Source organism: Monodon monoceros, unplaced genomic scaffold (genome assembly GCF_005190385.1).
Source record: "Monodon monoceros isolate NGI ecotype Baffin Bay Population unplaced genomic scaffold, NGI_Narwhal_1 Super_Scaffold_2, whole genome shotgun sequence".
Classification (NCBI taxonomy): Eukaryota; Metazoa; Chordata; class Mammalia; order Artiodactyla; family Monodontidae; genus Monodon; species Monodon monoceros.
Window position 1 is genome coordinate 81959078 of NW_021703776.1, and position 24274 is coordinate 81983351.

Sequence of the window (24274 nt, forward strand, 5' to 3'; positions counted from 1 at the left end):
TCCCAGGCATCTCCCCGCAACCTTCTACCCACACCACCCCACACTCCAGCCAGGAGGGCCCGCCCATTGCCTGCCCCCCCAGACTTGCTGGCCCTGCCGGCTCTTCACCCCAAGCCCCTGCCTCACTCCCTGGCCACAGGGACACACTCCTGACTCCCCACAATGCCTGCTCCCCGCAGGGTCCAGGCTGCCCCTCAACGTTGCGCTCCCTACCTCACAGGTGCACACTTCACAGGGGTCTGCGCCAGGCTGGAAGCTCTCCCCGGACTTATACTTCCGACCCTCATGCTCACAGGCTTGGCAGGGGTTGGGTGGGGGGTTAAGAGCAGAACAGAATCAGGGAGCTTTCAGGCTGGCAGCAATGCCAGGCCCCCCAGCCTCAGAGAATGGGGTGTGCATAAGAATGGGGGCCACTTCTCCTGGAACGACGTACCTCTGCCGCCCAGCCCAGGGCAATGGCAGGGAGATGCTGACGGGGCACTGCCTCCCTGCCCACGTCCCCCCACCCCAGGCTCCCAGTACCAGAGCATCGAGGGCAGCAGTCACGGGGCCCCAGGTGAGGCTGGGCACAGAAGGTGACACACTGGACGCGGCCACAGGTGATGACACCCTCATGACACATGCAGGAGGAACAGGGGCTGTTGGGGGGCTCCCAGCTACTGCCTTCAGGGTGCTCCTCCCCATGAACCAGGCAGCCTGTGTCCGAGGTGGGCAGGGATGAGCTCTGAGTCTGGGTTCTGCATGTCTGCCCCTGACCCAGCCCCCTCACCCTGGGTGCTCAGTAGGGTATGTGGGTGCCAGGAGGGGTTTCTGCAGGGATATAGTGGAAAGGTGTCCTGGGACAGAACTCCTGCCTGTGATGGAGGGGAAAGACACTGGGTCGGGGTCAGAACACCTGGACTCTAATCCCATTCCTCGTCTGCTTGCTTGCTAGACCCAGTGCCAGGCAGCAGGCACTGTCTCTTATAGCCCAGCGCCAGCAACAGTACCTGGCCTGCAGCAAGTGTGTAATAAATGCACGTGGGATGAATGAGAGGCTCCATCAGTAACCGTGTGCCCAAGGTAACTCAATCTCTACAAGTCTCAGTCTCCCCATCTGTTAAATGGGGATTTCATCTCAGGGCAAGGAGACGCTGACAGTTCCTATACCATGCTGGGCAGTGTACGGGGCGAGGGCTCACACAGGCTAAAAAAGGCCCCTACTCTAGAACCAGACGGCCTAGATGCAAATCTTGACTCTGCCATCTACTGGCTAAGTGACCACAGGTAAGTTATGTTACCTCAGTTTTCTCATCTATAAAATGGGAAAAGTTAATAATAATGCCTACTTGTTGAGATCGTTGTGTGCATCAAATGAGGTATGTGTAAAGTGCTTAGCACATGGTATATGCTCAATAAATGTTAATTATCATTATTATCATTATGAATGGGGCGTGGTTAGGAATGGGCAGCTTCGAGGAGATTCTAATAAGCACCTAGAAGGGGAGACGGTCTGGATAGGCCAGGGGCAGGGATAGGTAGGAAGAGCTGAAGGTGAATGTGGTGAGAGCTAAAGGGCTGAGGTGTGGGAGGGACAGACGGGTGGACAGGGAGGTGGGAAGTCTGGAGGAGAGCTGAGGGGAGGGAGGTGGGGCCGATGGAGGGACGGAAACAAGGGAGCAGCCCCACTGGCCAGACGTACCTCTGCAGCGAGGGCAGCAGCTCCCCGGCTCTGTGACCTGGAGTGGGCAGGGCAGAGGTGGGCACTGCAGCCGCTCACAGCTGACCTGGCCAGCCTGCAGGAGATGCCTGGTCAGTGACTTGCTCTCCAGGCCAGCTGACCCCGCCCCTGCCCCCTCTGCCACCTCCCTACCACACCTGACAGCGACAGCGCTCACAGCTGCCTGCGGGCCCCTCAAACTCCTCCCCGTCCTGGTGCTCCCGGCCCTGAGAGAGGCAGCCTGTGGGTGACATGTGTCCTGGGCGGGGGCTGTGCTACCAGTCCAGCGTCAGGTCTGGCAGAGCGGGAGGTGGAGGCGTGGGGGGGGGCGGGGTGTGTGTGCTCACTGTGGCAAACAGGGCAGAAGCAAGGCCCTGGGGAGGGATGGGGGCACAGAGCTGGAGCACACGGCTTCTTCCGGCAGCGCATGGAGCCTTCCTGGGGGAGAGAGGTCACGCTGCCACTTCCCATGTCATCACACCCTCAAACCAGGCCACATGTGGCCTCATGGGGGTGTGCCCCTACTGACCTGCCCGGCCCAGACCCCCTCCCTCAGCCCAGGAGGCCTGAGCCCAATCTGTCCTGATGGATGTCACAGGCAGCGTGTACCCTGGGAGGAGGAGACGACCTCTTTCTGGCCAGAGAGGAGGATCAAGGGATGAAGGGCTCCAAGCCCCCAAAGGGCCGCCTCACCTGGCAGGTGCAGATGGAGCAGGTGGGGTCGAGCGGGTCAGGAAGGGTCTCTCCGGGGGCAGCGGTGACCCCATGATAGAGGCATCCTGGCAGAGGGGGGAATACAAGGCAGAGCCGCAATCAGTGGATCCCTCTGCTGACACAGGCACACACACCAACACAGACACACACACAGACACACACACACACACAGCCGGGCCTGGGGTCCTCTACCAAAGCTTAGCTAAGAGTCAGAAAGAGAGATGAGTGGCTGGGAAGGTGAGGGGCGGGAGGAAAGACTTCAGCCAGACCACGGTGGTGAGACTTGCATGCGTGAAGCACGGCGGGGGGGACTGAGGGTGGGATCACAGAGCAAGGGCCCTCGTGGGAGGAAGATGAGAGGAGCGGGCACAGTGGAAATGAAGGCGAGAGGTGGGCTGGGCTCGGGAGGGTGGCTTCTTTAGAAGCCACGGGGGAAGGAAGTTGCCCAAATGTGCTTGGGTGACTCAAGGGCAGTGGAAGCCACTGAATGGCTTGGAGTCTGGTGACGTGCTATTTTGGGAAGGCAGGGAGACAGCTGAAGAGTGGGAAGGTCTGACAGCACAGGGGTGGTTGTGTGGTGCCCCTCACAGTTGGCGCGAGGTGACAGCAGGGACGGAGAGGAGGGCGCGAGTATGGGGTGAGGAACCCCAGGAAAACCCAGTCTGTGGGCTTGCTGCGTGGCTGTCTCGGGGGAGGGGTGACAGTGACCAGACCAGGGGACTCGCAGCCGAAGGGAGGCCGGGAGTTGAGAAGGGCAGTGGGAGGGCAGGTCTACCCTGGCAGGTCGGGCAGCAGTGCCCAGACGGGGTGAGCGGGTGGCTGCAGCCCAGAGGCTCACAGGGCCTGCGGCTACAGTTCAGGAAGCCTCCGAGACAGGTACACAGATTGCAGGGCTCTCGGGGATCCGGAAAGTCCTGGCTGCTCAGGTAGGACTCCCATAGGTGCTCGCAGCCTTGGAGAGAGGACAGGGAGGGTGGGGGGAGCTGCAGAAATCAGGGAGACGAGACCAGTCATCCAGCTCTGAACCTGGGCCTGGCCTGAGGCCAAGGCCTCAAAGACCTGGTGGGGAGGGAAGGGCTCATTCTTGGCCGGTGGGTAAAGGGGTCTGGGGGGTGGCAGTTGGATTGGCCAAAGGGCAAACTTTCTCCCCTTCAGCCTGCAAAGAAGCTCCCTGTCCAGGGCCTTCCCTGTGGTCCAGTGGTTAAGAATCGATCTTGCAATGCAGGGGACGCCAGTTGGATCCCTGCTCGGGGAACTAAGATCCCACATGCCGCGGGGCAACTAAGCCCTCGCGCCTGCAACTACTGAGCCGGTGAGCCACAATGCGCCGCAACGAAAGATCCCATGTGCTGCAACTAAGACCCAACACAGCCAATAAATAAATAAATATTACAAAAAAGAAAAAAGCCCCCTGTCCAATCCGTAGGGAAAACCCACACAGAATTTGGTCCAGGGCTTTTGTCTTACGGTAATAAATATTTTTGACCCACTCTAGGGCAGTAAAGATGACTTTGACCCCGCCCTCCTGTCCCCCCACCCGTACAGTTCCCGTCCCCTCACCATCACAGGTAGGGCAGCAGTCACCCCTGGCAGGGAAGGGGCACTGTGCTGGGGCACAGGCCCTAGGCTCGCAGCTGACGCTGCCCTCCCAGCAGAGGCAGACGTGGCACCGGGCAGTGGGCGAAGGGAAGCGCTCGCCACTGGCGAACTCCTTCCCCTGGTACAGGCAGCCTGGGGGGCAGGCGAGGGGCTGGGGGGCCTTGGAGGTGGCGCACCAGGCGCACTACCTCCCGGGCCCTGCGGGCTGGGTGGGCACCGTTCCCGCACTTTCTTAGTGAGAACCCCGCCCCCGGAGGAGTGGGCCAGGAGGAAGGGGGAGAAGGGGTGGCGCCCCGCCTGGAGGTAAAGAGGGACGCAGAGTAAGAGGGGGACGGAGCAGGTGAGGTTCCGGGGTGGAGCTGGAAGGAGTGCGGGCAGGTGCAGCCGGGGCGTTACCGTCACAGGAGGGGCAGCAGGGCCCCTGGCGCGGGTGGGTGCAGGGCGCCGGTGGGCAGGGCAGCAGCTGGCAGGACACGGAGCCGTCGAGGCAGAGGCAGCGGCGGCAGGGGTCGTCGGGCTGGGAGAAGTGTTCCTGGTGGCGGACGGGGACCCCGCCCCCGGGCCGAGGGCAGCCAGAGGGGGTGGCTGCAGCCAGAGAGCAAGCGTCAGCGGGGGGTGGGGGGGTGGGGAGGGAGGCTGCTGAGGGAGTCCCTCCGGAGAAGTGGCGAGGGGTGCGGATCCTACCCGGGCACTGCGGGCAGCACTCTCCTGGCAACAGGAGCGGCTCTGGACAGGGCAAGGGCGGGCAGCGGCGGGCCGGGCACTGCACGTGGCCGCTCTGCAGATGGACGAGGCCAGGCCAAGTCAGTGGTAGAAGGTGGAGGAGACCCCTCCCCTTCTCACCCTCACCTTGGCGGACTTCTCCTGGTCTCCCCAAGTGCCCCCCCCACTCTTCCTTCCCATCCGGGTGGCAGACTCACCAGACAGCGACACAGGCGGCAGGGGTCGGAGGGGTGGGGGAAGTCTGCTCCGTTGGGGTACTCTTTCCCAGCAAAGGCACAGCCTGGGGGAGGGGGGAGCTATGGGCCTGGGAGAGGCCCCCCTTCCCCCAGGGCATGCTGCCCTCCCAGCCCTAAAGGCCTACAGATGGGGCCAAGCCATCCCGAGGGACCACCCCCCATCCCGCCCACCTCACCATTGCAGTTGTTCTGGCAACAGGGACCAGGCAACGGGTGGGCACAGGAGGCCCTGGGGCAGGCCCGAGGTTGGCAGTGGGCATGGCCTTCCCGGCACTGGCATTCCTGACAGGGGTCTCGAGGGTGGGAGAAGCTCTCGCCATCCATAAACGCTTGCTTCTCCAGGATGCAGTCTGGGCAGTGGGGCGGGTGGGCAGGAGTGAAGACAGACTGACAGTGCAAGGAGCGGGCTGACCGTCCCTCTACCCTTGAGTCCAGAGCCACTGCAGAAGTGCCACTTGGAAGCTGTCCCCATGGAGGGAGAGGAGGAGGAGGAGGGGCTGTGTATACGGACAAGCATATCTCCCCGAGCACACACTTGTGTGTGTGTGTGTGTGTGTGTGTGTTTAGTTCCTTTACCTGCAGGCAGATGTGTGTGCCTCTGAGGGTGAAGAGCCGAAGGGCTCACGCATGTGCATGCCTGTGTTTGTGATACGCGCCCTGCACACTCTCCGTGTGGGCGGGGATCAGGGCACACAGCATCCCAGCTCCCAGTCTCTTGCGTAGGAAACCTGAACATTTGTTGCATGAACCAGGCTTATACAGGTAGATATACGAATAGATGTGCGTGGTGGGGGTATTGGAAGAGGAAGTGTAGGAAAGGAGGGAAGGGTGGTGTCGTAACATGAAGGGACAAACGAATGTCTACTCTTCTCTCCCACCCGTACCCTGTGAGTTCCAGAGAGTCCCAAGCTGCGTCAGACTGAAAAATTCGGAAGGCCATTGCTTTCTAAGGTATCCGTTGGGCCCACGGGGCCATGGAGTGGCAGGGTCAAGGGTTCACCAAGCCAGACAGGTACAGTAAGCACGTACCTGGGCACCTGGGGCAGCACTGGCCGGGTCCACTCTGGGGCCTGGCACAGGTTGTGGGAGGGCAGTTGACCAAGGAGCATGTCACGGTCCCATCCTGGGAGCAGGTGAGAAGGCAATGGGGGTGGGCCCCGGGAGGGGCTCAGCAGGGCAGCAGCAAGCCTGGGGAGGTACCTCGCAGTAGCAGGTGTGGCAAGGGCTGTCTGCATCTGTGAAGTTCTGCCCGTTGGCGTACACTTGGCCGTGGTAGGTGCAGCTCTCACAGCTGGGGCAGCAGGCACCTGGGTAGAGCAGGGTGATCACAGCCCAGCCGATCAGGGTGGGCCAGGCAAGGCAGGGGAATAAAGCTAGATTGGGGCGGGGCACTCACCGGGGGGCTTGGTGGGGTGCTGGCAGGGGGCTGGGGAGCAGAGCAAAGCCCTGCACACGGGTACCCCAGCTTGACAGGAACAGGTTGTGCAGGGCTGACCATCAGGCTCCCACTGGACCCCCTCAGCAAACTCCTCTCCACCAAGCACACAGGCTACAGCAAGGGGCGGGGGAGGGGGGCTGTCACCATGGCAACCTGGACACATCCACCCATCCCTGCCCTTCCCAGACCATAGGACCCTTCCCAAGACCCTGGCTTAGCCCTCCCCACAGCAGCCTCTGAACACACTCTGGAATGGCTGGTGGACTTAGGAATGCCTCCCCTTACGGTGAAGGAACACTCCTCCATCTCTAGCTGTTGGGAGAAACACCCTTTCGTGGTTGCCCCCCAACACACACACCTGGGCAGAGCTGGGGGCCAGAGTCAGACAGGGTGCAGGGGGCGCCCGGGCACTCCTGCTCCTCACAGGAGACCTCGCCGGCCTAGGAGGGAGGCTGGGTGAGTGGCCCTCAAGGGACAAGACAGATCCGGGGCGTGAGACAGCGGCACCGCCTACCTGGCAGGAGCAGCGGACACAGCGGCCACTCTCTTGGAGTCTGAAGGTCTCCTGGCTCTGATACTGGTGTCCCTGGTACTCACAGCCTGGCTAGGATGACAGAGGGACTGGGGCACAGGGCTGGGGGCTGATGGGGAAGCCTCAGAGCACCTGAGGCATCCACCCCCCACCCTGACAAGGACAGCCACCCCTGTCCTCCAGGAGGCCCTGCCAGCCTCCCCCAACCCACACGTGCCCAGGGTGTCATGAGGCGAGGTGAGAACTCATCCCTCACCCGTGGTGACAGAGCTTAGCTTTAGAAAGGACTTCCCTGTACTTCAGCTCAAGGGGGCTTCCTGTTAGTCCTCCGGAAGCAACCACCCCACGCCGAGACCCAGAGCCTCTCTCGGGGCAGTGCCCACCCCTCCCCCTGGTGACTCAAGCCCCCCACTCACTGTCACAGACTGGGCAGCACTTCCCAGGGATCCTGCCTGGGTGTCTGCAGGGCGTCGGTGGGCAGGGCAGAGGCTCACAGTGGACACTCCCATTCTGCCAAAAGGACCTGGTCAGCAGGTGAGAGGCAGGCCCAGATGCCAGCCCCTCCCTGCCGGGCAGACACACTCACGGCACAACGGCAGTGGGAGCAGGGGTCCCCAGAGCCCACGGGCTCCCCGCTGCGGTACTCTCGCCCATTTAGGAAACAGCCTGTTGGGAAGAGGGTGCCTTAGACCCTCCTCAGGGCCCCATGCCATTCAGTGCCCTGGCTTTCATGGGAGGCTCGAGCTGGGCCGTCCATCAGCTTTCCGAGCCCCTCCAGGATCCACCTGCTGACTCACCATCGCACACAGGGCAGCAGGTGCCTGGGAGGGGCCGGGCAGGGTATGGGCACAGGCTGGCACATTCTCGCTGGTGGCACCGGATGTGGCCCTCCTGGTAGGGGGCAGAGCAGGCAGAGGAATGGGCCGTCAGAGCTCATCCAAGTGGCAGAAACAGCATTTGAATCGCAGCTATCCACTTATTAGATATTGCTATGAGTAAATTGTGTCCCCCTTCAAACTCTTATGTTGCTGTCCTAACCCCCTCAGAATGTGACCTTATTTGGAAATAGAGTCATAGCAGATGTAATCACTTAAGTTGGGATGAGGTCAGACTGGAGTGGGGTGGCCCCTGATCCATTGACTGGTGTCCTTATATACAGGGGAAATTTGGACACAGACACACACTCACACAGGGAGAGAAGCATGTGAAGATGAGGACTGAAGCCACGGGATGCCAAGGATCTCCAGCCAACTGCCAGAGGTGGAGGGGCCTGGAACAGATTCTCCCTGACAGCCCTCAGAGGGAACCGGCCCTGCAGACACCTCGGTCTTGGACTTCTGCCTCCAGAACCATGAGATAATAGATTTCTGTTGTTTTAAGGCACTCCGTTTGTGGTACTTTGTTACAGCAGCCCAAGAAACTAATATAGATGTGTAAGCTAGCATGCCACTTAAGTTCTCTGTGCCTCAGTTTACTCATCTAAAAAAACAAAAAAAGACAATAGACCTGCCTTCATAGCCTTGTTATGGGGATAAGATAAGTGTGTGGAATGGCGTCCACCTCTGGAAGCTGACAGTTAACAGATGGTAGCTGCTGCTACTCCCCATGGTCTTTCCAGACACACCCCATCCCTGGAGTTCACACCTATACCTGGGCTCACTACCTTAGCCCCATAAGTGTCTGGGCTGCCAGTGACTCTCCTCACAGGTGGGGGTGGGGCGGTGGGGTGTCAGTGCGAACAGGGAGGGGAAGCACATGGTTGCCAAGGGGTTGGGTGCCCCACGGCCTTCACAATGGAGTCCTTAGTCCTTGGCAAGCTGTCAGGAAGATTTGTGACTCTGGCTTCAGCCCCCATGAACCACAGCCCTCCTTGGCGTGCACCCTGCCTGGACATTAGGCCTCCGTGTGCCCTGCTTCCTCCCCCAGACTTTGCCCTGACTCTTCCTTTATGCCTGGTGTCTTAGCCCATTCAGGCCACTGTAATAAAAAATCCCATAGTCTGGGTGGCTTATAAACAACAAAAATTTAGTTCTCACAGTTTTGGAGGCTGGGGAGTCCAAAATCAAGGTGCTAGGAGTTTCAGTGTCTGGTGAGAGTCTCCTTCCTGGTTCATAGATGGCTGTCTAATTGCTTGTGTCTCCACATGGTGGAAGGGATGAGAGAGCTCTCTGAGGTCTTTTTTATACAGGCACTAATCCCATTCATAAGGGTTCCACCCTCATGACCTAATCACCTCCCAAAGGCCCCACCTCCTAATACCATCACTTTGGGGGTAAGAATTTCAACATATGAATTTGGGGCGGGACACAAACATTCAGTCTATAGCACCATTTCTCCCTGCTCAAATCCTACTCACCCGTTAAGACCAAAGTAAACACCCCCCCCATGAAGATATTCTAGATCTGTTCTGCCCAATAGAAATATAACACAAACCACATATGTCATTTTAAATTCTCTAGTTGTCAAATTTCAAAAAGTAAAAAGAAACAGATGGACCTAAATTTTAATATTATGTTCCACTCAAACCAAAATATCCAAAAAGTTATTTCAACATGTAATCAACATGAAGTGTTAATGAGATATTTTACATTCCTTTCTTTCATACTAAGTCTTTGAAAGCCAATGTATATTCTACATTTAGAGCTCATCTCAAACCGGACAGCCACATTTCAAGGGCTCAGTGTCCACATGTAGTGGCTCCTGATCAGACAGCAGAGTCCTAGATGCCTCAGGTCAGTTGTGCTTCTCCCTCCCTGGAGCTTGTGCTGCCTGTCATATCCTGCCCGGCCTCACTCCTCCTGTAACCTGAAACTCCTCGAGTTTGGTTCACAGACATCCTGCTCACCTACTGTGCTCGGAACTGGACATACTGAGGGCGCAACCCCTTCCCCACCCTCATGGTGTTCAGGGTTAGGTCTCCTCCATCTCTGTCCCCTCACAGTGCCTTTTGGGATGTGTTCAGTGGAATGAAGGAATGAATCTGGTGGGCCTGGGGTCGGGGAGGGGTGGGGGCAGCCCAGGAGCAGCACAGGGACTCACCAGGCACTGGCAGATCGGGCAGGGGTCCCCAGGTGTGGTCCACTCTTGGCCATGCTCCCAGTGAGAACCACCTTCTGTGCAGCCTTGGGCTGGGAGGCGATGGGCAGAGAGGAGGCCTGGTGGGAGTTTCAGCCAGAACCCCCTCCTTCACGTGCCCTCTGAGGGCTCTCCTCTGAGCCTAAACCAGACCAGATCCTGCCTCTGCCTGGACTCCTCGCCTCAGCCTCCCAGCACCCCAGGCAGGGTAAGGCCCAAGTTCCTTAGCCTGCCCTTCCAGGCCTTCCAGGGCCAGCATGGCCACACCCACGTGTCTCTGGCCCCTCCCCACGTCTCAGTTTAAGCTTTGGCCATTCCTGCCTGCCTGCACCTTCCCGACTAACACACACCCACCTCACACTGAGTGTCAGTCCCAGGCTGCCCTCTCTTCCTGGAATGCCCCCCACTGTGTTCCGCCCTTCGCCTTGCTAACTGCTCTTTAACCTTGAGGTTGGCTCCAGACACGCCACCTCCAGGATGCTTTCCTTTCTGTGCCCAGGCTGGATTAGGTCTCCTTCCTCATGGATTTAGTGTCACCCTCTAGTGGTCTGCCTCGAGGGCCCACCCTGTGTCTTCTGTGCGCAAAGCAGGTAATAGTCAATGTTTATTGACGTACATATCATTACACATCTTACAAATGCGGAACTGAAGCACGGAGTAACTCCCTCAGAGGTACATAACCACTAACAAGGGCAGAATCTGAGCCCAGGCCTTCCAGCTCCGGAGCAGGGCTGGCCAGGCATGGGTGCCCCCACTGACGGAAGCCGCAGGTCAGAGGCCAGCAGAGTGGGCTTTGGGTTGAAGAAGTGGCAATAACAGCCCTCCCTGGAGCTCTACCAGGGAAGGGGCAGGGCTCTCACCTTGGCAGGTCAGGCAGCAGTGCCCGGGCCTCAGGACTGGTTCAGGGCAGGGGATGGGCGGGCACTTCATGGGCACACAGCGAACCAGGCTCCTCTGTAATGCACCCATAGCTGAACTGCCCCTGGGTCTGGCTCCCAGAGACAGCAGGATGGGCCACAGAGTGGGGATGGAGGGAAAATCTCTCTGGCACCAGGCCTCGGAAAGTATGTGAGGGGCTGAAAGAGTGGCAGGTGTGACCCAGGGTAGGCGGGGGTGTCCCAGGAAGATCAGGGTCTGGGCAAAGGTGCGGGGGACTCACCAGGCAGGAGCATTGGAGACAAGGGTTGGAGCTGGACAGGAAGTTGGCCCCCTCCTCATAAAGCTGCCCCTCATACTCACAGCCTGGGGAGGGCTGCCAGCGTGACGGACTGGTCAGCAGAGAGCGGGGTGGGTGGACATTACCCGAGGGAAGGCATGACCCCAAGTAGGTACGGAACCCTCTGGGGCCGAGGGGACGGCGGGGCAGGGTGGGGGGGAGGTCACCTGGCCAGCAGATGGGGCAGCACTCCCCAGGTGGGGTGTAGCTCTCCAGGCAGTTGAGCTCTGAGCATGAGGGCCCCTGGCACTGCACTGTCCCTGCCTGCAGGGTAGACACTGAGCCCTCCTTCCTCCTCTACTGCCCAAGCCGAGTTACTCTGCTGGCCTAGCAGGCCTAGCAGGCTCCAGGCCTCAATGCCGGGGTGGCGGCAGCAGTCCTGCCAGGACCCCAGATTGGGCTTGGTGCTGCCAGGCCTGGGGTTAAGCCGGGCGGTGGGGACATGGGTGGCAGATGGGACAAGGCTCTGATTCCCTTACCTGACAGGTACAGATGACACAGGGCTCCAGTTGCCACGTTTCCCCACTCCTGTGGCCTCCAGTACAGCCTGCAAAACCAGGGCCAGGCCCGCAAGTAAGAGACCCAGAGAACTGGGGCGAAAGCACGGCCAAGGGCGCCACATCAAAGGGGCACCATTCAGGTGATTCTCAGAGATTGTATACTTACTGCAACTTTCCAGCAGATGGCAGTATAGTGTCTGCCTCGAATAATCACCAGATTCCCATTATTTTACAGCACATGGAAGCCTTGAGGAAAGCGTGCCTTTTTAAAACTTTCACCAAAGACATTATATGTGCTAGCAGTGGCCCTGAGACACCACGTGTCCTACAAGCGATGTGTGTGTGTGTGTCCCTTTTCTTTGTTGGGAGATCCAACAACTCCCAAGACTTTACTCCTCATCTCTGGCCAAGACTCTCAGGCTACATTTCCAGAACCCACCAGTCCCTAAGCCTCTGTCCCACGTTTCAAACTAGCAGCTACCATTCTTCCCGGGGTAGGGCTGCCAAAGACAATACAGGATGCCCAGTTAAATTTCAGATGAACAGCGCATAATATTGTAGTATAAGTATGTCCCAAATACTGCACAGGACATACTTGTATTTAAAAATATGTTATTTATACAAAATTCAAATTTAACAGGGCATCCTTTTTTTTTTTTTTTTTTTGGCAGTGCCGCTTGCAGGATCTTAGTTCCCCAACCGGGGACTGAACCCGAGCCCTCAGCAGTGAAAGCATGGAGTCCTAACCACCGGACCACCAGGGAAGTCCCAGCTATCCTATATGTTTAGTTGCTAAACCCGGCAACCTTATCTTCCTGACTATGAACCAGTAACAGCCACTGCCTCCACTCCTTTCCAGCTGTCTTCATGTCACTGGCACCACTAGCTTCCCAAGCTCAGAGTCCACTGTTCCATGGGATCCAACTATGTTCTTTGGAAACACCCCTCCTTCTGCAGCCCACTGCCATCCCTGGCTCCATGCCTAGGCAACTACAGTAATAGCCCCCTAACTGGTCTCTCTGCATCTAGCCCATATACCACGTGAAAATTCCAAAAATGCCTCTTTGAACATGCCACACTCTGGCTTTTCAGCCTTCAGTGGTTCCCCATTGTCCACAGAAGAAAGTCCAAACTGTAAGGCTTACAGCAATGTGTTCCCACTGGCTTTCGCAGTCTGATTTCCTGCAACACACCTTTCCCCACTCTGTGCCTAGAGGGCCTTCAAGTACACCCTTTCCTTCTGGTGAAACCCCATTTTCCCTTGAAGATCCAGCTCGGATGACCTGTTGTATGTAGGGCCCTCCCTGATCACCTAGTCTGGGTGGGCTTCCCCTGCCTTCCTGCCCTCTCCTCTGGCGACTGACCACTTAAGACCCTTCTCCACCTCCTCTTAATCTGTTCATTGGCTCTTAAATCTTGTATTATACTAGCTATATACGTTTATCTTCTCACTAGATTAGAAGCTGCCTGAGGAAAGGAAAAAGATCAGGTAGAGCAGGGGTCCCCAACCCCCAGGCCACGGACAGGGAATGGTTCGTGGCCTGTTAGGAACCGGGCCGCACAGCAGGAGGTGAGCAGCGGTGAGTGAGCAAAGCTTCATCTGTATTTACAGCTGCTCCCCATCGCTCGCATTACCTCCTGAGCTCTGCCTCCTGTCAGATCAGCGGTGGTATTAGATTCTCATAGGAGCGCGAACCCTACTGTGAACTGCACATGCGAGGGATCTAGGTTGCGTACTGCTTATGAGAGTCTAATGCCTGATGATCTGAGGTGGAGCTGAGGCGGTGATGCCAGCACTGGGGAGCGGCTGCAAATACAGGTTATCATCAGCAGAGAGGTTTGACTGCACAGAGACCATCATAAATCAATTGCTTGCAGACTCATATCAAAACCCTATCGGTGGGTGGCAAGTGACAATTAAGCTGCATCTTATGGAATAGACTGGACATAAGCAACACACTTTTGGTGTCACTGTCTCCCATCGCGCCCAGAAGGGAACATCTAGTTGCAGGAAAACAAGCTCAGGGCCCCCACTGATTCTGCATTAGGGTGAGTTGTATAACTATTACATTATATATTACAATGTAATAGAAATAGAATGTACAATAAATGTAATGAGCTTGAATCATCCCGAAACCTTCCCCCACCACCACCCCGGTCCATGGAAATACTGTCTTCCATGAAACTGGTCCCTGGTGTCAGAAAGGTTGGGGGCCGCTGACGTACAGCCTTTGGCTCAGTCCCAGGTCAGAGGCGGCATTTGCTGACTTGGGCTTCGCTTCTGAACACCCCTAGCCACTGCCGGAGCGAGTGGGCAGACGCCCTCTGGACACATGGCAGGTGGCAGGCCAGGCTCTGGGGCCCCAGAACGAGTGCAGGAGGTGGGTCTGGGGCCGGCAGAAGGCTGACCGGGCTCGCAGTGCGGGCAGCATGCTCCCGGCTCCAGGCAGGGTCCTCTTGGGCATGGCTTCTGGGTGCAGGTTATGGCTCCTTCCTGTGGGAAGCAGGCATCAGAACCCTGGAGGATAGGGCCTCCAGAACCGAGACCTCTCCCCAGGCTGGGACCCACCAGAGGCGCAAGAGGCTGAGTTGGCTCAGACTACGTGGGCTACCCTTGGCCCAAGGGCAGAAAAGAGACATCCTTCCCCCTCCCCCATCATCTCCTGCCACTCTTGACCCTCGGAAACCATCTCTTCCAGGTGCCAGCAAATCCCCCAGCGTGGAGAGATCCTAGGAAGGGAACCAAGGGCTTCCTCAGTGGAAGGGTGAGGAAAGAAATAGGTGGGTGTGGAGCCAAGTGAGGGAGCAGAGGCAGGTGGATGCCAGGGACAGATGGATGACTGGGGACACTGAGGGTCCGCAGGCGAGGGGGCAGGTATAGGAAGACAAGAACCCTACTGTGTGCATGGGGATTGAGCTCCAGAAAGCAGAACTCTTCGGAATCAGCTGAAGGCAGCCAGTGGCAAGGCTTGGGGGGATGGGCAGGGAGACCCCACTTCTAAACATTCAGCACACCAGGCTGCAGTGACAGGTAGCTGAGGTGAGGCAGACAGGTGAGGGGAACAGGTATGGGATATCCAGGGTGGGTCACAGGAGCTCACCAGGCAGCGGCAGGTGGTACAGGCATCTGTGGCGAAGGTCTCCCCATTGCCATAGGCCTGACCATTGTGGCTACAGCCTGAGGAGGAGATGGTGCTGTCGCTCCGGCACTCAGGGCCATTTCCGGGCCCTGAGGTGGTGCCAGTGGGCAGGCGGATGGCACTCACCATGGCAATGGGGCAGCCCAGGCTGGGGGACACAGTGTGTAGCCCCGTCCTGGCAGACACAGGCTGTGCAGGCATCAGGCTCCCAGCGAGCCCCCTCGGGCCAGGCCCGACCCAGCCCCCAGCACTGGGGCGAAGCCGCGTGGCATTCACAGGACTCCAGCTGCCTCACCCTCCCCTGCAGGTCTTTGTTCTGGGGAGAGAGGTAGGGGTAAGAGGCACTGGCTCAGCTTCCCCCACCAACTCCCACAGATTTGTGGGGTGTGAAAGCCAAGGCAGGATGAGAAGGAAACGTGACAGTTCCAGAGCAAGGTGGGTCCCCCTCCAGGCAGCATCCAGCTCAAACAGTCCCAGTTCTCATAGTCTGGGGTCTGGATAGGCTCCCAGGGGAACACGGGCCCCCAGTCCTCTCCTTTAGACAAAAGGGGACTCAGTCCCTGTGACCCAACAGTTAAAGACCTTTATCTATCCAAAAGCTTTCCTGATGGTGCTCCATAATGTTTGCCAAATGCATGAAAGAGCCTGGTATGAAAGAACCGATGTTAAGAACTGCTCAGGGCTTCCCTGGTGGCACAGTGGTTAAGAATCCTCCTGCCAATGCAGGGGACACGGGTCCGAGCCCTGGTCTGGGAAGATCCCACATGCTGCAGAGCAACTAAGCCTGTACGCCACAACTACTGAGCCTGTGCTCTAGAGCCCGTGAGCCACAACTACTGAGCCCGTGCGCCACAACTACTGAAGCCCGTGTGCCTAAAGCCCGTGCTCCACAACAAGAGAAGCCACTGCAATGAGAAGCCCTCGCATCGCAAGGAAGAGTAACTCCCGCTCGCTGCAACTAGAGAAAGCCCGCCCGCAGCAACGAAGACCCAACGCAGCCATAAATAAATAAATAAATAAATAAATAAATAAATTTTATTAAAAAAAGAAAAAGAACCGTTCAGATAAGAATCTATGTGCATTTAAAACAAAACTCTATTTCAGGGTCCCACGGGCCCCCCTTCTCTCCTTCCCTCCCACTACATGAGGCCTGCCCTACCCCACGCACACCCACTGCCTCCAGTGGTACCTGTTCTCTGAGCTCCGTGACCTCAGCCTCCAGCCTTCCCAGTCGCTCCTCCAGGGGGCGCCACCGCTCCTGGGGGGCCCCAGCAGGGGCTGAGGAGTGGGCCGGCGCCTGCAGCTGGTAGTCGTGGATGTCAGCAAGCCCCAGAGGCTCCCTGGGGACGGCTCCACCTGAAAGCACAAGGATCCAGGGAGGGCCTATCGGTGAGGGGCTAAAAAGGCTTCCTGGGTTTGTCTTCCCAATGATGTCTATCCTGTGCCCACCCTTGTCCACCTGTCACCCACCATCCAGGGAAGGAGAGGTGGTCTGTGAGGGGCTGGAGTGAAAGCATGGGAGGAGGAGGAGAGAGCCCTGGGTGCACGGAAGTGACCTAGACCAGCTTTCCCAAGTAGTAAGAGCCTCAGGCAGGTATAAGCCGCAGGGACCCCGCCTCACTGGGAGCCTGGGGGGAGGATCTAGATCAGGGCCTCTCTGTAGGCTGCCCTGACTCTGCAGGGGTCCTCAGCCACGGGAGCTGTGCCAGGGTCATCCAGCCTCACTCAGACCACGGACTTGGCCAGGGGCAGCCTGGGGAGCTGATGTGTCATGCTGGGAGGGCCCACGAGCCAGCACAGGCTGAAGTGCAGGAGAGGGAAACAGAGGAGTGAAAGGCGGGGCTGCTTTCAGGTACCCAGGGTCTGTGTGCAAACCCCACTGCTTGTCTTCACCTTCAGAAAGGGCAGCACTTCCGTGCACAGGGAGGGGCAACTCTTCCCTCTGCGGCCACTCCCAAGCCTTGCCACTGTTTTCTGGGCCTGTGGCAGAGGGGCTGGGAACTCCACCCAGGGCAGAGTGGGCTCCAGAAAGTGGGACTTGGCTGCATTTCTTGAAGGGTTCGGGGAGGGTGCTGGTAGGGCCCCCAACTAGGTTTCAAGGCACCGTGAGAATGAAGACAGGTTGTCCCGTGTTCTAGAGGGCACTGGGTCCTAGGAGGGGGCACCTCTGCGTTCAGGCCTGGGGTTGGGGATGGCCACTTTCACCTGACTCTGATCCCCCTCCTGCCGTGGGGAAAGCAAAGGCAGTGGGGGTCATTGTCTGACTCCAGGTGTCCTTCCCACAAACATCATCCCTCCTCCCAGCAGAGGGTCTGGAGCAGGAAGTGAGTGAGCACAAGGAAGAGGTGGAGGGAGAGGGAAGGGTCTTTCCACCGAGGCAGCTCATTAGTGAGGCTGGGCCTGGGGGTGGCTAAAAGGGTTTCTCGTGCACACTAGCCCCGTGAAACAGGGGAACAATACTGCTCACTCCCCCGCCCGCCACTGCCTCCACCAAAGGGGGTTGAAGATTCTCGTCCAAGACCTAAATTGTCTTCTTTTGTCCAAACCTGCTTTGTCCTGAGTTCCTCGGCTTGGTTAGTGCCATCCCCACCTACCCAGAAATCTGGGGCTCAGCTTCTTTCTTTTGTACCCCTCCCAAAGTCCATCAGTCTCTGGTCTCAGCTGGTCATCCCCCAACCCCCCCGCCCAGCTCCTCTCCTCTCCCCTCTGTGGCCACTCAGGAGGCTGAAGACTCCCTGCCTCCACGTGCTCCTCTTTTCCTTTCACAGCCTTTCTAAATCACACATCTGCAGGTTCCCAGCAGCAAGTCCAAATGTAAGCTTTCCCAAGTGCCATTCATCTTTTCAGCCCACCCTGCAACGCCCCCCCCCGCCCCCCGCCCACACCCCTACCTTGGGCAGGGTGTCGTCACTTGGAATGGCTCTCTGTCTTGGTATGGCCCCTGTACCTCGCTTCCTTCCCAGCCCCATGAAGGGCGGCCAAGGATGGGGTCCCAGTATCTTAAACCCTCCACCCCAGCACGACACCCACCCCCCACCATGATTCCTCCTTTCAGGCCACTCCCTCCAGGCCTGCTTAAGCAGGCACAAGAAAGGGGTCGGGGAGAAGCTGAGGGTCCTCTGGGATCCTCAGGGAAGATCGGGCCGGCCCTTTGCCTGGAGAGACCTGCAGAAAGAGCTCCTGTTGCACAAAGCCTGATTGCTCCCCGTGGACCTGTCCTCTGCTCCCCTCCCTTCCCCCCTGCACAGTCCCAGTCCTGACCTCTCTGTTCCTGCCTGTCCTTCTGGATGAAAGCCAGACACAGAGACTCAAAGTCAGCTCCCATGGCGGGCCTTCTTTTTTTTCCCCTTTCTCAAGACAAATAATTAACTTCAGACTCCCAGATTCCAGGGCGGACTCTCCCCCACCCTGCCTGCAGGAATTCCTCCCGAGGCCAGAGCAGGAAGCCCCGTCCTGCTCCGGGACCCCATGCCACAGTCTCCGTGCTGCCCCGACCATGCTGGCTCCTCCACCGACGGGGAGGACTCAGGCTGGCCTGGGAGGCTCACGCACCCCGAGGCAGGGCCCAGGGAGGCGGCCACCAGCCCCAGCCGTTCCCTCAGACTGGGCTGAGCAAGAGGTGAGGTCCTGCCTGGCTGCCCCCAAGCCCTCGGCGCCCCGACCTACCTCTGCTGGTCCCCGGGGCCAGTGCCAGGCCCGTGAGCTGCAGGACGAGGGGCAGCAGAGCGGCCTCGGCCCTGGCCATGTTCGCCCCGCCTTGCTGACTACCGGTCGTGGCTCAGCAGGCGCTGGGAGAGGCGGGGTGTGGAAACACCAGGCCGCCTCCCACCCAGCCTTTGTTCAGGGAGGGCTTCTGGTGTCTGTCACCCCGCCCCGTGGCGCCTGCCTTCCTGATGGGCACCTCGACCCGACCCCGGGGCCCAGCCCCATCCTGACCCCAGACCTGGCTCAGAGGTGCAGGGGAGCCCCTGGGAGAGCAGGAAGCGGGGAGGGGTTGGGGGTGACTTCTCCTGCACATGATCCAAGAGCAGGCTCTAAAAACCCCACAAACTCATCACTCTTGGGGTCTGGGACAGCTGGTCTCCTAGCCCCTTGGGTTACTTCGCCACCCTGGGGTTCCCTTCCTCACGTGTTTACAGGAGAAGCAAACTGAGCTGGGTTCAAATCCCTGCTCGGCCAATTCCACTAGGCCTCTAACTTCTAGTTGCCTCAGTTTCCCTGTTTGTAAACTGGGGATCATAACAGCTACTTTATAAACTAACAGTGAGGATTAAGAGAGACTAGATAGATAAAGAATTTAGGGTAGGGTAGTGGTCGGCACAGACTAAGTGCTCAGTAAATAAATAAAAACAAGAGGTGCGGGGCTTCCCTAGTGGCACAGTGGTTGAGAGTCTGCCTGCTGACGCAGGGGACGCGGGTTCATGCCCTGGTCCGGGAAGATCCCACGTGCCGCAGAGCGGCTGGGCCCGTGAGCCATGGCCGCTGAGCCTGCGCGTCCGGAGCCTGTGCTCTGTAACGGGAGAGGCCACAACAGTGAGAGGCCCGCGTACAGCAAAAAATAAATGAATAAATAAATAAATGGGTTTAAAAAAAAAAAAAAGAGGTGCTGCTCCAGGTCTCCGAAGTCAAGGGCGCTCCCGGTCTCCTCTCTCCACCTCTACATTTCTTTCCTGGACTCTACTCACCATCCCTATGCACCCTGGCAGCCCCAGGCTTGGCCCCAAATGCCAAGGCCTTTCTTCTCCAGCCCATTTTCCAGCTCTTGGGCTCAGGCTTGGCCTGTGTGTTTGTGTAGGGGGGTGAGTCCGGGCTGGGGGCAGGGCTGGGCCTTGGGCTCAGCAGGCAGAGGGGGCCAAAGGGAAGAAGTGAGAGAAGCTGGTCACATGGGCCACCAGGCTGGGAAACTCCTCAGTGCAGCTGGAAGCAGGGGAGGTGGGGATGGGCCCCAAGCTCACAGGCAAAGGGATATGGAGGGTGGAGCCGTGAAGCCCGCCAGAGCAGTCTCCCTCCCCATAAAGGCCAGCAAATCAGAGCCACCCTGCTCCCTGCTCCCACCCCCCAGCCCACGTCAGGGCTAAAGGTCCCTCGAGCCCACTCTCCAAGCACCTTAAGGGAAAGCAGTGTCTCTCCTCAGAAGTGTGGACCCCTAATAGGCCCTGAGCAGTTGGCGGCAGGGGACGGGGAGAATGTGAGCCAGTGCTGAGACCTGGCCTCAGCTGGCCTGGAGCTAGGCTCACAGGAGCAGAGGAAAGCCAGGGCCAGCCGGCTGCTGGAAAAGGAGCTGGGAAGTGGCAGCTCTGTTCCCACCAGGGTTAAGGAAAATGGTGCCTGTTAGAAGGCAGGTCTCCTGGGAGGCTGGGTGGAGGAGAGGCTAAGAGCAGACTCTGGTGAGGGCTACCAGGTCAAATCCTGAGTCTGATGCTTTCTGCTGTGTGGCCTCAGGCAAGTCATTCAACTTAACAGTGGCTAATTTTTCTTCTCTGTGACCTGTGGCTCTAACAGCACCCGCTTTAACGCTGGAAAGTGCACTCAGCACGGGGCTGGGCACGTAGGCATTAGCTCCTATTACTTCTCTTACGGGATCTCTAACTGTCCCCCCAGCCATGCGGGCGCGGATGCCTTTATTCCCATTTCACAGATGAGGAATCTGAGGAGTCAGGTGAGCTGTTTAGAGTCACGCTGGGAGTAAACCACAGAGCCTGGGTTCAATGCCAGGTCCGGGGTCCCAGGGCCCACACGCCTTATCATCATCAGGAGCCCAAGCCCCCCGACACCCCTGGTCACCCTGGCTCCCAGCTGCTTACTGCTCTGCCCAACCCCTCACCCTTGCCCTCCCACAGTGCCTCCGTCGGAGCACCTGAGTATCGCTGGAGAACATCCCAGTCCTTGGGTGACTGGATTTGCTTCAAATTCATGGCCACAAGCCTCAACAGACACACAAGACTGCCAGAAATTCTATTACAATTCCCTGGTAAATCCAATCTCCCTCTCCTGAGAGGAGCGTTTCACACCCTTTCCTTCCTTCCTAAACGTTTCAGTGGCTCTGCCCTTACCCCCTGTATGATTTTGGCAGGTTACTAAACTTTGCTAAGCCTCAGGTTCCTCCCCTGTGAAGTGGGGATAATAGTACTTCCGTCCTGATTGTTATAAGGATTGTCGAGACAAAGGCTTACATGCAAGTTTTGGAATATGATCCCAGGGAGCAGAAATGAGGGGTGGGGAGAGCAAAACGGGGAAGGATGAAAAGCCAATACAAGACTGCCTTATGGAGTAGCTGGTCACTGATGTGAGCACGTGTGTGTCCAATTCCACAGGACCATCTGTATGAAAGCAGCTCAGCCAGAAAGTGGAAGCACTTATCCATTGACATCAGTGCCCCACTGGTCTAGGGTAGCACCGGAGGGCATTAGGTGCTCCCAGTTAGGTGTGAATGAGTGCTCAAGTGGGCTACCGAGGGTGCAACAGGGAAATTCCAAAGCCAAACAGGAGAGATTTATAGCCAGGGCCTGAGGCAAGACGCCACTGGGATGCACCTGTGCAGAGCCGCTTGCAGACTGTGGAGAACTGGAATAAGGTGCAGCTGAGAGAATTTGCATAAGCGGTGTCTGACGAATGAGACAATGAGTACAAAAATCTTTTTACAGTGCCTGGCACATTTTAAACACCCAAAATATATTATTATTTTTATTGACAGCATCATCATCTCCCGCTGAGGCCCAACCTGAAAAGGCAGAATATTAACATTCTCTACCTGCAACAGAAGGTGCAGAAGCGGCTGGAAAACTCGCTCTGCGAAATAAAATCCCAGAGCCCAGAGGAAAGGGTGTTATTTGGAGAGCAGCTGAGTGTCCACTGTGACTGATCAGTGTGAGCCTCTTCGGTGCCAGGTATTGAGCCAGATACAGGAATATAGGGATGAATGAATCAGGAATAGCGATGGCCAGAATGCCCGGGCCAGACCAAGGGAAGGGGAATGTGGATCCTGGCAGAGGGAGGGGCGTGAGCACACGACCGCAGGTGCACTCAAACGTCAGGCTTGGAATAAAGGGCTCACATTTCTCTGCTGGGCTAGTGGAACCAGATGCCACCGTCCTCACCAAAGTCCAGTACTTTCTTTAGAACAGGAACATTCTGGCTAGAGAAAGAAGGAATATCTCAGGCCCAGGCTTGAGTCCTTATTTGACAGGATGTCCGCATGAATGGAGTGGCGTTTGGGACCCAGCCGGGTGTGTGGGCACAATAGCATGCGTGGCTCCGTAGGGCAGCACAAGGGCTCCAGGGTTTAGAGTCAGTGAGTCCTGAGTTCAAATCCTGCTCCACCACTGACTGTCTGTGCTGGTTGATCTCTCTTTCTACCTCTTCCATTCATTCTCCCTCTCCACCCCCTACAGACGGCATCGCTCTGGCTTTCGTGCCCTCTGGCTCCCTTTTGGTCAGCCAGTGAGAGGTGCAGGCGGGGCCTGAAGGGCAGGGGAGGAGAGCGGTTGGGGTATTTCTTCTTGGCCTCCTCCTGCTCAGCACAGCTCCCATGGTACCACTAGTCCTTCCCCTTATCCGCTCAGCCCAGGGAGTGGCAATGGCTCCCTACTATTGTTAGTTCCCTGGTGATTCTCTCTTTTTTTTTTTTTAACTGGCTGCAGCTGTGGGTTGGCTGCTGCTCTTTGTTTTTGGCTGCGTTGGGTCTTTGTTGCTGCACACGGGCTTTTCTCTAGTTGCGGCGAGCGGGGGCTACTCTTCGTTGTGGTGCGCGGGCTTCTCATTGCGGTGGCTTCTCTTGTGGAGCACGGGCTCTAGGCTCGTGGGCTTCAGTACTTGTGGCACGAGGGCTTCAGTAGTTGTGGCACGCGGGCTTCAGTAGTTGTGGTACGCGGGCTCAGTAGGTGTGGCTCGCGGGCTCTAGAGCGCAGGCTCAGTATTTGTGGCACATGGGCTTAGTTGCTCCGCGGCATGTGGGATCTTCCCGGACCAGGGCTCGAACCCGTGTCCCCTGCACTGGCAGGCGGATTCTTAACCACTGCACCACCAGGGAAGCCCCCTGGTGATTCTCTAATACCATGTCTACAGATCGGTAAACGGTCCCTCCTTTAAGTTCTCTTTAGCTAAACCCTTTTGAGGGGAATTCTCTTTTCTCCTGGGCCCTTAGCTGATATGCTAACCTTACCACATATTCTACTAAGTTACTCTACCTCCCTAAGCCAAAATCTTTCATCTGGAAAAGGAAGTAATAACCACTACGGTAGGCTGGGAGAGTCTAATAAGGCAACAAACATGTGATGTGTGCTTGACGCGTGTGCAGCACCTGGTACACAGAAGATCCCAACATAGTTACTTTCTGTTCCTTACCTCCTTCAGGTTGTACTGTCAATAGGAGCAGCTTGGTTTTCCCTGTGCCTCTGGTGGCTGAAAGCAAAAGTTTGCTGTAAAGAGGGAGGGAGAGAAGGGGTTAGTAAATGATTAAATTTTGTACTTAAATTTTGACCTTTCAAGTCACACCAGTTGTAACAAATGAAATAAGCTACCACAAAGGAATAAAGGCAAAGCCCATCATTACACCTGCTCCAGCCCTTCCTTGCCCATCACTCGCATCCGGTGTAACCAATGGTAACAAGGTCTGTTCTTCCACACCCTTCACGTGGTCCACACAACCGCGTGCAAGCATGTGTGCACCACACGATGTCGTTTGGACGTGGTATTTGGGAACAGGCTGTGCAGCATCCCAACCCCCATCCCCATCTGCCCCTGCAAGTCACCAACTTGTCCCCAAGTCACCTCCCTCAGTGGCTCCTGTCTCCAGCTCCCTACTCCCCTAGGACCCTCTCTCCCTGCTCACAACATCATGTCCACCCCAGGAGAAGGTTACCCCGGCTGACCTGACCAGCTGAGCAGCTGCAGCAGGGGGACAGGGGGCGGGGATGTGCTGTTTATCACAGATCAGATATTCTTTTTTTTTTTTTGCGGTACGCGGGCCTCTCACTGTTGTGGCCCCTCCCGCTGTGGAGCACAGGCTCCGGACGCGCAGGCTCAGCGGCCATGGCTCACGGGCCCGGCCGCTCCACGGCATGTGGGATCCTCCTGGACCGGGGCACGAACCCGTGTCCCCTGCATCGGCAGGCGGACTCTCAGCCACTGCGCCACCAGGGAAGCCCTGATCTGAGATACTAATTCCACAGCTGTACCCCACAGCTGGCCACCTCTCCCCACAGTTCAGAATAACTAGGCCACTAGCCCCCTTCCAGGAAGGACTTCCTTTGTCCCTTAAAAGGCCTTCAGGGGTCCACCTCACTGGGTTCCAGGGACTGTGCCAAGCTGCAGCATGCCTACTCAAGCACCAGTGTCAGCTCACACCTAGACCAATACCACTCCCAGGTTAATTAATACCAGTGCCGGCTCACACCTAGACCA

At 57.6% G+C, this 24274-nt stretch overlaps 1 protein-coding gene across 2 annotated transcripts in view; it reads right to left on the reverse strand.

Annotated features, from left to right (window-relative positions):
- The window catches only part of KCP (kielin cysteine rich BMP regulator), a 35982-nt gene that overhangs the window by 7266 nt on the left and 4442 nt on the right, over positions 1 to 24274 (reverse strand). For both annotated transcript variants that reach the window (XR_003795310.1, XM_029234043.1), the window contains exons 2-30: positions 23216 to 23289; positions 16062 to 16228; positions 14999 to 15188; positions 14834 to 14910; positions 14142 to 14226; positions 11712 to 11779; positions 11176 to 11496; positions 10877 to 10970; positions 9981 to 10096; positions 7739 to 7832; positions 7528 to 7607; positions 7358 to 7451; positions 6924 to 7009; positions 6768 to 6849; positions 6368 to 6520; positions 6172 to 6278; positions 6001 to 6094; positions 5148 to 5321; positions 4933 to 5015; positions 4697 to 4790; positions 4409 to 4597; positions 3974 to 4144; positions 3189 to 3365; positions 2393 to 2478; positions 2047 to 2137; positions 1858 to 1940; positions 1682 to 1775; positions 523 to 696; positions 214 to 296 (exon numbers count right to left, since the gene is read on the reverse strand). Coding sequence is in view for 1 of the 2 variants with exons in the window: in XM_029234043.1 (XP_029089876.1) it covers positions 214 to 296; positions 523 to 696; positions 1682 to 1775; positions 1858 to 1940; positions 2047 to 2137; positions 2393 to 2478; positions 3189 to 3365; positions 3974 to 4144; positions 4409 to 4597; positions 4697 to 4790; positions 4933 to 5015; positions 5148 to 5321; positions 6001 to 6094; positions 6172 to 6278; positions 6368 to 6520; positions 6768 to 6849; positions 6924 to 7009; positions 7358 to 7451; positions 7528 to 7607; positions 7739 to 7832; positions 9981 to 10096; positions 10877 to 10970; positions 11176 to 11496; positions 11712 to 11779; positions 14142 to 14226; positions 14834 to 14910; positions 14999 to 15188; positions 16062 to 16228; positions 23216 to 23289 (3481 nt within the window). In the remaining variant the exon portion in view is untranslated. The remainder of the gene's footprint in view (positions 1 to 213; positions 297 to 522; positions 697 to 1681; positions 1776 to 1857; positions 1941 to 2046; positions 2138 to 2392; positions 2479 to 3188; positions 3366 to 3973; positions 4145 to 4408; positions 4598 to 4696; positions 4791 to 4932; positions 5016 to 5147; positions 5322 to 6000; positions 6095 to 6171; positions 6279 to 6367; positions 6521 to 6767; positions 6850 to 6923; positions 7010 to 7357; positions 7452 to 7527; positions 7608 to 7738; positions 7833 to 9980; positions 10097 to 10876; positions 10971 to 11175; positions 11497 to 11711; positions 11780 to 14141; positions 14227 to 14833; positions 14911 to 14998; positions 15189 to 16061; positions 16229 to 23215; positions 23290 to 24274) is intronic.